Source organism: Eretmochelys imbricata, chromosome 11, assembly GCF_965152235.1.
Source record: "Eretmochelys imbricata isolate rEreImb1 chromosome 11, rEreImb1.hap1, whole genome shotgun sequence".
In the NCBI taxonomy this organism is placed as follows: Eukaryota; Metazoa; Chordata; order Testudines; family Cheloniidae; genus Eretmochelys; species Eretmochelys imbricata.
The window spans coordinates 60,065,269-60,078,916 of NC_135582.1; the positions used below are offsets into that span (position 1 = coordinate 60,065,269).

The following is a 13,648-nucleotide window of genomic DNA, read 5'->3' on the forward strand; positions in this document are numbered from 1 at the left end:
TGAAGACATTTTTTAGTTTTCTGACAGAACTTTAAAATTTTCTGTGGAAAATTGACAAAAATGATTCCTCCCCAACCCCCATTTTCACTGAAGTTAGCTGCAGGGGAAAACCATTTTCTGTCCAGCTGTATTGTAAAGCCAGTCATTCTGCCATCTCCTAGGGCACAGAGGTGGAAGATCACCAAGATGTGGAGCGTGCAATGAAGGACCAATCGCATGGGGAAAAGCCACACCAGACAGAGAGTCAAGAGCACTGTGAAAAGCTGAACCAAACTGCCAAGAGCTCTGTTGGGAATGCCACTATTGATACTTCTCAGCTTTTGAGTGAGAGATCCTACATGACTTTCTATGGAGGCTATTTCCCCGGAAGAAAAAAGACCTACAGCAGTAAGAAATACCCCTCCTTAACTTTATTTCTTGTCATAGTTTTGTTTGTAATGAATTTACTGGACTTCTGAAGAATGAGGGAAGTCCAGTAAATTTTATGGGTACTGTTATAAAAGTCACTTCTGGATTATGAACACAGCAAGAATCTCTAAGGTTGCATTTTAATTAATGACTATGGTCGTGTGTTGCAGTGCTCATTGGGAAGAGGGCAAAGAGTTGTATGAAGAAACTTTCCTTCTCCTTATTACCATGTGTGCACAGACTGGTAAATTTATTCTTCCTCCCATCCTTGAATGGTTCAGTGATAGAGTAAATACTGATCGATATCTGATGCCACTAATACATATTTAAATTTCATCCCCTTTTCATCTCATCTCCATTTTCCCCCTTCAGTTAAACAAGGACATCTGAATAACCAGGATGGAAAAGAAGGGCACCTTATTGAAACAGGTTTTTTCCCTCCTATTCAGTCTGCCATGGACTCAGAGCAAGGTGTGGTCAGGGTGGAACACAGAAAGGTCAGATTTTTAAAAACAAATACTGCAATTGTTGTGATAACGTATGAAGTGGTCTCCTCTAAGGTTCATAACATGAATATAGGTAATCTTGCGCACATACGAATTGCCATATTGGATCAGACCAGTAGCCCATCTAATCCAGTATCCTGTGTCCTACAGTGCCAAGATCAGATGCTTTAGAAGAAGCAAGAAACCCAGTAGTGGATAGTTATTGGGCAGCCTGCCCCAGTGGAAAGTTCCTTCCTGAACACCAATAGTTAGAGGTTGGCTTATGGGGTTTCTATCCCCTCCAAAACACATTTATTTTTAAATATTTATCTATTTAAGTGCCTGTCCCTTTCTGTAATTGTGAAAATGGAGTTTTATCCATTTCAGTATATACAAAATAGTGAAAGTGAAGCTATAAAAGGGAAACAAAGTGCTACTGCCCCCTTTGAACTGGGGGATGCAACAGAATGCTGGAGACGCTGAATACATGAATGTTCTTGAGCTCATCCTGAGGCTACTCTATACCACAGGGATAAGGGCACTTGAAGTGTGAAAGTAGCAGGTGAAACAAAAGACACTGAGGAAGTGAGGGGAAAAATACTTACGGCCACATCAGCACTACAAAGACAAGCATGGTTGTTACTTGACGTGGTTACAACATTGTAAGAGATTATATGTCTAGGGTTATAGTTCTTGTTACCACATGATCAGGTACCATCCACAATACACATTTTAATCACCCTGTAACTGCATCAGGGACAACAACATGGCAACCAGGCCTCCTGATACAACTATATTTATAGTGTCTAAATTCAAAATAGAGATTCAAAATGGAGCAAGAGAGTGTCCAACCGGTAAAGAGGTAAGGAGCTGGGAGTCTGAAGGCCAAATGCGGGTACCCACCACGAAGCCTCACTAAAGCGGACTGTGCCTGGAGAGACTGAATGCTCTTGTGCGTGTGGGCATGCACACGTGCACGTGCCCCTCTGCAGGGAGGGTCTTGGGTATCCATGCATGCTAGTTCTTCAGATGCCACGGCTGCTTTTTTAAAAATTAGATGGCTTGACATTTAAAAAACCAAAACGTGGAGGCAAATCTTTCTCTCCTTAACCATGCCTGTCATCATATACTCATAAAAATGAGGCTATGTCTACACTTAAAACATAACACAGCTGCAGCTGCGCCACTGTAGTGTTTTAGTGCATTGCTGTAAGTAACCGCCTCCCTGAGAGATGATAGCTAGACCGATGGAAGAATTATTCTGTTGACCTAGCTCTATTTGCACTGGGGGTTAGATCGGTTTAACTACATATCTGAGGGGTGTGGATTTTTTACATAGCTATGCCAGTGTAACTTTTCAATGTAGACCAGCCCTAAGTTAAAATCTGATCCAACTCCCAATGGAGTTAAGAGAAAGATTCCTGTTAACTTCATTGTGTACATGTATGTATGTTTTAGAACAAGACTTTAAACAATTCGGAACCATCAAATTAAACACCCTGGGCCTAATCCAGCTTCTTCTTCCACTGGGTTCTGGAGAAGTCCAAGGCTTTGATGCTGGTGGCCAGGACTGGGACAGAATTGGGGAGGGTCAATCAGCCCCTGTTCTGCAGAAGATGCCCAGCGGAGTTAGGGAATGCAAGAGAATGGAAGAGTGAAACCAGCCTGGCTTTGTTAGTATTTGCTAGTATGTTGTGCTTTAGCAAGCCTATAGAGTGAGGAATAAAAATATAAGTCAAAAGTAATGGCAGTATTTGGAGTTTCTGACATTTAGGATTTATATTTTACAGCAGGTGCCAGAGACTTTGAAGTTCCCTTCAATCTCAGAAGAATTACCCAGAGCCCAAGTCCCCCACAGGAAACAATTTAGATCCAGTGATCCCCCAAAGGAGCTTCTGATCCTGCCTTTGCTTATTCAGTTGCAAACCCAGCCCAAGACCGAAGCAAAGAATCAAACAGGTACCATCAGCTCTAGATGAAAGATTCTCTGATCTATCTAAATTCAAGGTATTTGTAAGCTACACAATGATTAGATCGGGACTGCAGAAAAAGGGAACTCTCCCATCCTGGACTGGGTCATTTCAGTGTTAGCTCTTGTGTTCTTGAAGATATTCAGAGCAGGTTTATTTTGGATTCCACATGGTTTATGTCCCAAAGATGAGTCAGAGCTCTGCGCCTCAATGCAGTGTAAAAGCAGCAAAGTTTCTGCTAATATTGGGCAAATGTCAGGAGATTCAAATCAGATAAAACACCCCCAAACTCAAATTGTTTTTCCAAAGCTTATTTGAATAAGCCAAATATTTTTGGCATGAAAAAAGTGGGCCAGAGTTTGACTGGTATTTCAATATCAGTTGAGGACAAGGAATATTGGATATGAAATAAAGACAGTTCATTAAATTGAGGCACAGGGAGGAATTGGCCGGGAGCCCAAATGCTGCACCTGATTTGCCCTAGATGGAGCAGATTGCAGCCTCCTTTATCTTGAGCACAGAGGTGTGCCTCATGTAGACTGCAGGTCCTAACATGCAATGCACCATCTAGATTTGAGTGGCCTGCTTATCAGATCAAGACAGAGCACTGCGTGCTGGGACCTGTAGTCTCTGAAGGCTACATCTCCTTATTAAAGATGAAGGTGGCCACAGGATGCATTGCAGAACTTCACAGATCACATATGGCCCTTTCAGGGTTTGTCTGCAGCATGACATACTGCCTGTGGAGGAAATCAAATTTGGAACCTGCACTGTCCAAGCAACAAGGGCCGGGAATGCTAAAGACAGAGAACGCTCTAATCTTAGGGAGTAGAGAAAGAAATTGCCTCAGATAAATACTGAAGCTCCCTTGCAAGATGCAAAGAGCAGAGCTGCTGGATCCCAGAAATAACTGAGTCCACCGTTTTCCACTGGAAAGAGTCACCACAGTGCAGACAGAAGAATGGGTAAAGTGAGGAAAGAGGACACATGGATCCTTTGATTTCTCCCTTCCAGGAAATAAAACAAGGGGCATGTAAGATCCTAAGTCTGACTTCATGTTCCATAACAGTCTTCAACTGGCAATGTCCTCTTTAAGGGAACGCCTGGAAGTGTTACTCACATACTAAATAACCCCTCTGACTTCAGTGGGACTGCTTGCAGGAATAAGATTTGAGGACTGGTCCCTTAAAGAATTAATCTAAATGTTAAATGGTCAGGATTACATTTCACCTTGTATTTAGCTGTGACACTTTGAGTTAGTTTCCCAGACCTGAAGAAGAGCTCTGTGTAAGCTCAAAAGCTTGTCTCTCTCACCAATGGAAGTTGGTCCTATAAAAGATATTACCTCATCCACCTTGTCTCTCTAATATCCTGGGACCAACACAGCTACAGCAACACTGCAAACAGGACGACATTGTCAGAACCCTTTGGAAAACCCAGCTTCCAATGACAAGAATTTTTTTAAAAAATCAAAAAATTATAGAAATGTATGAAAAAGGTTTGTCTGAAGTTGCTAATGCGCGATAGCTGTTTCTATGTTTATGTGCATTATAAATGGAAAGGAAGTTCAGCAGCTTTTCCATTTGTCATGTAAGGAAGCAGCTTTGAGCAGTGATCTTCTCTCACCAAGGTGACTCTTGAACCACTGATGTCAGACTGGGCAGAATCAACAGACTTTGCGAATCCAGAACAAAGGGACAAGGGCAACACCACTTTCTGTACAGTATTATCAACCCACACTGATGTGCTACATGGACGGTTATATTTCAACATGACCAGAAACTAGAAACTGGGTGATGATATGGATGTGTTGGGGGGTGGGGGGTAATGATATTCCATCAGAGGCCCCTGCTTTTTGTAAGCAGGCAATCTGAATACTTTCACATAGGACTCTGCTGCCACTTACAACAGTAGTTATGCCTCTTTCCCAATTTTCTCCTTCTCTGGACACCTTTTCCCATTCTACCTCATTCTCTTCTTTCCCTCGCCTTTCCCCACTGTTCCCTTCTCCCTCTACATTAGTGTTCTCTTCTTTTCCCCCACACATTTCCCCTTCCTTCATTCTCTACCCACCTCTTTCTCTCCCGTTTTTCATAACACTACTTCCATAGATTTTAGGGCCAGAAGAGATACTGTGACCATCTAGGCTGACCTCCTGCATAATACAAGCCATAGGATTTTGGTATCTCCCCACAGCTCCTCTTCCCCTGCCCTTTTCAGCATCATCCAGCTGTCACCCGAGGAGCACATATTTGCTCAAGCTGACTCAGCACTCTCAGAAGCAGCAATTCCTTTCTGTCTGGCTACTGATTTTATTCCCTCCACACAGAAGGAGCTTTGCTACAGCTCCAGCTCAACATGAACTAGGCGGGAAAATGGCCCAGGTGCTCCTGCTCTTCTACATATTTGCAAATGTTAAATAAAATGGGAAACCCAATAATCATGGTAACAAAATTGTTGCAGTACTACACAAAAAAAGTACTACTGCAGTCAACAGATCTTCACGAAAGACCACATGGGTAAAACTAAACTGTATCCCAGACCAACTGCAGGAATGACTGGAGGTACACTATTTTATTCAAAAAAGCAGCATGCCAGTAACCATTTAGGGCCAAGTTCTGCCCTCAGATACATGCACGTAACTCCCAACAAAGTCACTGGTAGTTGCATAATTATACCAGTATCTGGGGGTAGAACAGAATGTAACATCAGTCCCACAAGTCTAGATTCTGGCTTCAGTGAGATACTCAGTACTGTGCACTAAACAGAAGTTGTTCAGAAAAGTTAAGAGAACCCGTGTGCAGAACCCTGATATTGAATTCTATGAGAATATTCTCATCATGGAGGTGGATTCCACATTTCTTCAAGGCCAGGTGTTGACCAAAGAAGCTGTTAAGCTCAGCTATCTAATGTGCTCCTGTTAGGAACACTAATCTGGTTCACCCACCACTGTAGTTGCATTTCTCCCGTTCCAGCATTGCACCAGTCTTTCTGGCTAAGACAGCAAGTTATGTTAGTCAGTTCATCAATTTCTTGACATGAATAAGAGAGTTTAAAGATGCTGCTTGTGGCTGCTGTGTGTCCTGACTTCACCAAGTCTGATTTCACAATACAAGACAAACACAGGAAAACACAGAGGTTCAGAAACGTTTTTTTCCCAATAAACTGGTGAAAGGAATGAATCTCATAGACTCATAGATATTAAGGTCAGAAGGGACCATTATGATCATGTAGTCTGACCTCTTGCACAATGCAGGCCTCAGAATCTCACCCACCCACTCCTGCAATAAACCTCTCACCTATGTCTGAGCTATTAAAGTCCTCAAATCATGGTTTAAAGACTTCAAGGTGCAGAGAATCCTCCAGCAAGTGACCCATGCCCCATGCTGCAGAGGAAGGTGAAAAACCCCCAGGGCCTCTTCCAATCTGCCCCAGAGGAAAATTCCTTCCCGACGCCAAATATGGCGATCAGCTGATCCCTGAGCATGTGGGCAAGATTCACCAACCAGATACCCAGGAAAGAATTCTCTGTAGTAACTCAGATCCCACCCAATCTAACATCCCATCACAGGCCATTGGGCCTATTTACCATGAATAGTTAAAGATCAATTAATTGCCAAAATCATGTTATCCCATCATACCATCTCCTCCATAAATTTATTGAGTTTATTCTTGAAGCCAGATAGGTCTTTTGCCCCCACTGCTTCCCTTGGAAGGCTGTTCCAAAACTTCACTCCTCTGATGGTTAGAAACCTTCGTCTAATTTCAAGTCTAAACTTCCTGATGGCCATTGTTCTTGTGTCCACATTGGTACTGAGCTTAAATAATTCCTCTCCCTCTCTGGTATTTATCCCTCTGATATATTTATAGAGAGCAATCGTATCTCCCCTCAGCCTTCTTTTGGTTAGGCTAAACAAGCCAAGCTCCTTGAGTCTCCTTTCATAAGACAGGTTTTCCATTCCTCAGGTCATCCTAGTAGCCCTTCTCTGTACCTGTTCCAGTTTGAATTCATCCTTCTTGAACATGGGAGACCAGAACTGCACACAGTATTCCAGATGAGGTCTCACCAGAGCCTTGTATAACAAGACTAACACTTCCTTATCTCTACTGGAAATACCTTGCCTGATGCATCCGAAGATCACATTAGCTTTTTTCACGGCCATATCATATTGGCGGCTCACAGTCATCCTGTGGTCAACCAATACTCCAAGGTCCTTCTCCTCCTCCATTTCATCTAATAGATGCATCCCAAGCTTATAACTAAAATTCTTGTTATTAATCCCTAAATGCATCACCTTACACTTCTCACTATTCAATTTCATCCTATTACTATTACTCCAGTTTACAAGGTCATCCAGATCCTCCTGTATGATATCCCGGTCCTTCTCTAAGTTGACAATACCTCCCAGCTTTGTATCATCTGCAAACTTTATTAGCACACTCCCACTTTTTGTGCCGAGGTCAGTAATAAAAAGATTAAATAAGATTGGTCCCAAAACTGATCCCTAAGGAACCTCCCTCCAGGCTGACAGTTCACCTTTCAGTAGGACCCGCTGTAGTCTCCCCTTTAACCAGTTCCTTATCCACCTTTCAATTTTCATATTGATCCCCATCTTTTCCAATTTAACTAATAATTCCCCATGTGGTACTGTATCAAATGCCTTACTGAAGTCTAGGTAAATTAGATCCACTGTGTTTCCTTTGTCTAAAAAATCTGTTACTTTCTCAAAGAAGGAGATCAGGTTGGTTTGGCATGACCTACCTTTTGTAAAACATATTGTATTTTGTCCCATTTACCATTGACCTCAATGTCCTTAACTACTTTCTCCTTCAAAAACTTTTCCAAGACCTTGCATACTACAGATGTCAAACTAACAGGCCTGTAGTTACCCAGATCACCTTTTTCCCCTTTCTTAAAAATAGGAACTATGTTAGTAATTCTCCAGTCATATAGTACAACCCCTGAGTTTACAGATTCATTAAAAATTCTTGCTAATGGGCTTGCAATTTCATGTGCTAATTCCTTTAATATTCTTGGATGAAGATTATCTGGGCCCCCCGATTTAGTCCCATTAAGCTGTTCGAGTTTCGCTTCTACCTCAGATATGGTAATATCTACCTCCATATCCTCATTCCCATTTGTCACATGAGTGGTGGCTAGTATCTCCATTTCATGTTCCTCTTTCATTCCAGCAGCTCCATGTGACAAATCCAGATCAGAGGTTGATGATGACTGTGAGAAGTTGTTGGCTCCTTCACCAAATGATCTCATTTCTGGGCCAGAGGGTACAACAGAGCAGCACCAAATGGTCACTGGTGAAAACCCAGAGATACATCAAGGTAGCTTCTTACTACCTCCAATAACCAATCGAAAGTTCACGCTGGAGGGGAGGAAGGCAGGAATAAGAGGGGTGAATGCTGGAAAGGAGGGCCACTATAAAAGAGGTCAGTCAATACAAATCAGAGATTCAGCTTTTGTCTCAGTTGTAGCTAGACCAACACTGTCTCTGCTATAAAACTAATTCAGCTTCTAGCTATTCACCTACTACAGCTCATCTTTGTGGCGATATTACTCAATCACATATGGTGATTGGCCACATTAGCCAATCCCATGGTCTAAAGGAATTTATTTCACATTCAATTGTGTCAGAAGTACATGCTGCATCTAAGCTTTGCATTAAGATAACACTCTTAGGGGCCTGTCATAATGGAATTTTGTTAATTCATAACAACTAACATTTTATAACACTTGTCATCCAATGATCCCAAAAGGTTTAACAAATTTTATAAACCAGTTACAAGACATATTAGGTTTTACTTCATTTGTTATTGAAATGCAGCTGCTTTTGTTTATGGAAGATATCAGACAGTCCACTACACAATAGTCCAGTAGAGAAATTAAAGAACGTCTATGCCAGTCGAAACTACAGGGGAATTTTAGGTGGACGGAATGCATTGATTAAACTGGGACTTAGCCTGAATACCAAAGTAATGAAAGTGGGATCTTTAATAACTACACTTCGTCATAACCTACACCTTACACGCCATTTGAAAGATGGCACCTCCAGCAGAACAGCACCACTCTAGCATCAAGGCAGAGCCTGGCTCATTACTGACTCAAAGGAAAGAATGCCGTGCAAAGGAACCCAAGCACTGGCTGCAAATAATTGTACAGAACAGAAACTACTGCAGTGCACTTCATATCTTAAGGGTATTAAAGTCATCAAGGCAGCAGTTATTTTCTATAAATTATAGTGATCGCCAATAAAAATTCAGCATTTATGCATTACCCACAATTACCCAGTGGAATCTAAGATACAGCAGTTATTTTCTATTCCAAGTAGAGGGAGAAACTGTTGTATCTCAGATATCATTATAGAGTTACTATAGGAAAATGAGTCTTTTTTTTTTTTTAAAGGCAACTACTGTAATTCTGGTATCAGATCCATCCCTCTAATTCTGTTCCACAGCGCATAGTTCAATAACAACAATATGTTGATGGAACATTTCATGTTTTCTTTAGGTTGATCCAATTTATCATCAGTTTTACGCAGCACTTTGTAGACCAAGCAGCACTTTATAACATTGGCAGTGAGGATAAAGATTAATTAGATAGGGGTAGCTTAGCAGGTTAGACAAACAACACACCACTAAGTCACTGATTAATTGTGGCCCTTTTGTGCATTCACTCCCTCTTCCTAGGTCTCTATTTCCTCTCCCGCCCCCCATACATTTATTGTTTTATGCAGATCTTTAGTATTGTTCCTTATATGCTTTTTCCAAGATGGTGATTTATTCACCCAGAATGCAGTCCCAGGATTAGATCTGCTGCCCCCTATATATGGAAAGAAGGGTCCAGGGAACCAGACTAGCAAGACAAACTTCAAAACTTTCAGCAGCAGCACTTCTAAGACTCTCCCTATCGGAATCACGCGTGGCACGCTACCGGAAGAGCTGAGAGGTAACATGTTTGTACTGTGCATGGATTCTGTAATTATGTTTATCTGTTTGTACTAAACATGCTGGAGGGACATAATACTTTTTTCTTCCAGAACTTCTGGAGAAACTAACATGCTGGTTTTGACAGCAGCACTGGGAATTCCAGAAATTGTTTACTATTCAGTGTGCATGTTTCGAGAAAAGTTTGTTCCTGATATAAGATGCTACTGAAAAAACATGCCCATTACATGGATTTTTAGGGCCTGAGAAGGGGAAGGGGCAATACTTCCAGCAGGAAGGAGATAGCTACCCTATGCTGCAAACAGACATGACAAAGCCAGCACACACCACTGGCATGCACACAGGCATGCTGGTTAAATACGAAATCAGTAATTCAGAGGGAGAAGCCAGTGATGGAACTAAACTCCAAAAGCCTACAGTAAGAAAGTATAATTCAGTTCAAGTCAATGGAATTGTGCCCATTTACACCAGGGAGTTATTTTGTCCCATGCTTATTAAACATGTGCTCTTTCAAATCCACGGCTCCGTTCCTATGCCAGATAACATCACCCAGCCAAAAGCAGTTATCAGTTAGTGTCAGCACCTGAAGTTGCCACTGTATCAGAAAGAAAAAAAGATAATGGGTAGTTACCAAACTGGAACTTCATTTGCAGATGGTGGGTGGGGAGTGGCATGAGGGGGAGATGGAAAGGAAAATGCCAAATAAAGTGTGCTTTTCATGTCATCATAGGCTCAGAAGAGTCATGTTCAGACATATGAAAACTGTAACGAAAGTGCTGGATCTCCAGGCCCCCAAGCTTTGGAGGAATGGGGTTCAGAACTCAAAACCTGACCTGATCTGAAGGTCATACTGGACAGAACCAAAACCTCAAATAAAACACTCATGAGCTTTGGGGGCGGGTTTCAAAATCTGCTACTGAATTTTGTGTTCCAACCCATCTCCTGTAATGGACAGAGCTTTCTTAGAGTCACCCGGTTCTTAATTATGACATGATAATGTGGATGCATGCACAGAGCTACTGAGAAGGATATTTTCATGAAATGAACATCAGTGCAGTAGGTCTCCAGGAATCCTTCTTGGTGGTGTGTATTAGTAACAATGTTCATCTTTATGTTTTCAAGAGTGTTATAATGGTACTTCACTAGGCAGCCTCATAATGGGCCCTGATGGAGAAATCGTCTGTCTGTCCCTCTTGGGGTCTGTCCAAGATGCAGATGTTCCTGCTCAGTTTAGCTTTGTTCCGGATAAAGGTAAGGACACATAATCTGAAGAAGTTTCCTTTCCAAGAGGAAGGAATGGCATGCATGGCTCTCCAAAGTTTCACACAAACTGAATAAATAAAAATCAGACCCTGATCAGTGTTGCTCTTTTCACTGAGATGGTGTAACTTCTGCCAAATCAGCCACAACAGTTATGTTTGCACAGCAAGTTTACTTGTACTCTAGGATAGGTAAGATCATGGAATGGCTGTTAAAAGGGATGCTGGATTGTGTAACTGAGTTTTAAAAGGGTTTACAAAACTGCTGTGGGATCTGCCCAGTATAAACAATGTCCTTCTCTCCTTTAAAATGAGCCTCAAAAGGAGGAGGTGGCTAATTTATAATCTGCTCAGGTATTTGTGCTGTGCGCCTCAGACAGCCAGTGTGAGTCATCTTCTGACAGACACGTCATGCAATCTCCAAAAACTGACAGGGATATGAGCTTGTGGGAATAGAAAATGGTTTGTTCTGAGCAAGGGCCAACTCACAAGAAAAGAAGCTCAAGAGTGGTTAGTGCCAAGGAGCCAATAGATAGTAGGATTTGTTTCCCCAAGAATAACCAAGATGTGTGCTGATGGGCTAGAGAGCTGCTGCAAGAAAGGTGTGATTCATCATAGAAGGTCAATACAATTTGCATGAGGAGGTTTAAATGATAGAACAAGCTGGCTTGTACCATTAGAGAATGGCCAAGCCATTTGACCGAAGAAGCCCACAGCACAGCAGCCTTTGGTCTGCTGCTTTAATCTCTGGCTCAAAACCCAGATCTTTTCAAAGGGGAGAGATGCTACTGCTCCCCAGTGAAGACATTATCTCTCACTGAAAGTACCACAGTATTTTACAGTAATGATCTAATTCATCACTACAACTATGGCCCCTTTGTGCCAGCTCCACTGGAATGAAGGGGCCGGCTATTAATTGGGAATTCCCCAGACATAGGATCCCTCCCCAACTAGTTCTACACCACTGTCCACAGAAGTCAGGGCATTCTCAGAGCACTACTGCACTCCAGCTATTCCCATGAGTGGCTATAGGCAGCTGGACACAAGCTGCCCAAAGTAGTGTCAGGAGCCAAAGCAGCCCTGCTCAGACCAGATCAGGGAAAGAGCAAAGGTGACACAGAGCCACCTTACTCCATCCTCCACTCTCTTTGCACCATATTCCCTCCCCCACCCAGTTTGCACCATCTTTGTTACTGTATCTCAGTGTTTTCTTTGTATTATCTACATAGTTTACTGGTTAAAGCAAAAAGAAAAGGAGGACTTGTGGCACCTTAGAGACTAACCAATTTATTTGAGCATAAGCTTTCGTGAGCTACAGCTCACTTCATCGGATGCATACTGTGGAAAGTATAGAAGATCTTTTTATACACACAAAGCATGAAGTGTTTGTTACTGACAGCACCCTAGAGTCAATAGTGCTGTAAGCTTGTCAGTTTTCATTCTGTGGCATCACCACTGGTAACAGAGGTCCTGAAGGCCAAGTTAGGGGTTCAGTTACACCTGTCCTGCTCCAGTATGTTCAGAGTCTGCCCTCAGCAACACCTATGCAAACCCCATTGTCTTCAGTGACTTTAGACAGATGTAACAGATAGACCATTATGTTGATACACAAGAAGGAATAGAATCTAGCTCATTCTTCTTAGTTAGGCATGAGGGCTCAGCAGGCAGGTGCAATGCACATCATTCCCCCTCTGGTCCTACAGAGATCCCCTGAGAAGGCAGTACACCCTCCAGCTGCAAACAGGAGGACATGAAGGGATCTCTGTGAGAGAACCATTGCTAATATTTCCTCCCCTAGCCTCTCCTCCTGTGAGTCATTTCTATAGTCGGGGATGAACTGAGCCTTCCTGACATGTGGTTTGGGTGCTCGATGTCAGACACAAAATTAACCTTAATCCATATAAACCCACAGAGATATTTTCTGATGATATCAAGGATCCCATTTAAATCCACTAGAGCAAAGGAGTTCAGAATAAAGGCTAAGACCTTGTTCTTAACCTACCTTATCATGCCTACACAACAGAAGTGACCAACACAATTGGAAAACATGCTTGTACCTTTGCCTGATCATAGAACCCAGCCACCCTTCCTCTTGGCAGCGTGGGATGAAAAAAATATGTTTTCATAATGGTGTTAGGGGAAAGGGTTTTAGCCTACATCAGGAGACTTAGGAGCATGGTCAACCATGTTTGAATTTGATCATTTTTGTAGAATAAATAGGGCCTTCTATAAACTATAATTTTAACCTTGCTAGAAATAGCTCTGTACAGAAATGATCATCAAGCACACCTCCAGAATTGTGTAGGCAATAGCCTTTTTTTCCAGTTATCCCTGTTCATTATAGACAAGGCTTTTTTACTTTTAAGAACTGTTCTATCCCAAGCAGTGCTAAAGTATCCCCCTGAAGAAGCCCTTATCACGTGTGACACATTTTATAATCATGTTAACTATGGATGCAAACTGTGTTAACCATGCTACTCTCTTTTTTTTTTTTTAAAAAAGCATGTTTAAAAAATAGCTTCAGGGATAGTTAACTCCCCTAAAGCCCCGTCTGCACTGGCTTTTA

At 42.1% G+C, this 13,648-nt stretch overlaps 1 protein-coding gene across 1 annotated transcript in view; it reads left to right on the forward strand.

Annotated features, from left to right (window-relative positions):
* The window catches only part of KIAA2012 (KIAA2012 ortholog), a 101,853-nt gene that overhangs the window by 36,560 nt on the left and 51,645 nt on the right, over positions 1-13,648 (forward strand). Inside the window, exons 6-11 of the mRNA XM_077830361.1 lie at positions 162-387; positions 781-905; positions 2,684-2,852; positions 8,057-8,308; positions 9,648-9,824; positions 10,946-11,074. Coding sequence (XP_077686487.1) covers positions 162-387; positions 781-905; positions 2,684-2,852; positions 8,057-8,308; positions 9,648-9,824; positions 10,946-11,074 — 1,078 coding nt within the window. The remainder of the gene's footprint in view (positions 1-161; positions 388-780; positions 906-2,683; positions 2,853-8,056; positions 8,309-9,647; positions 9,825-10,945; positions 11,075-13,648) is intronic.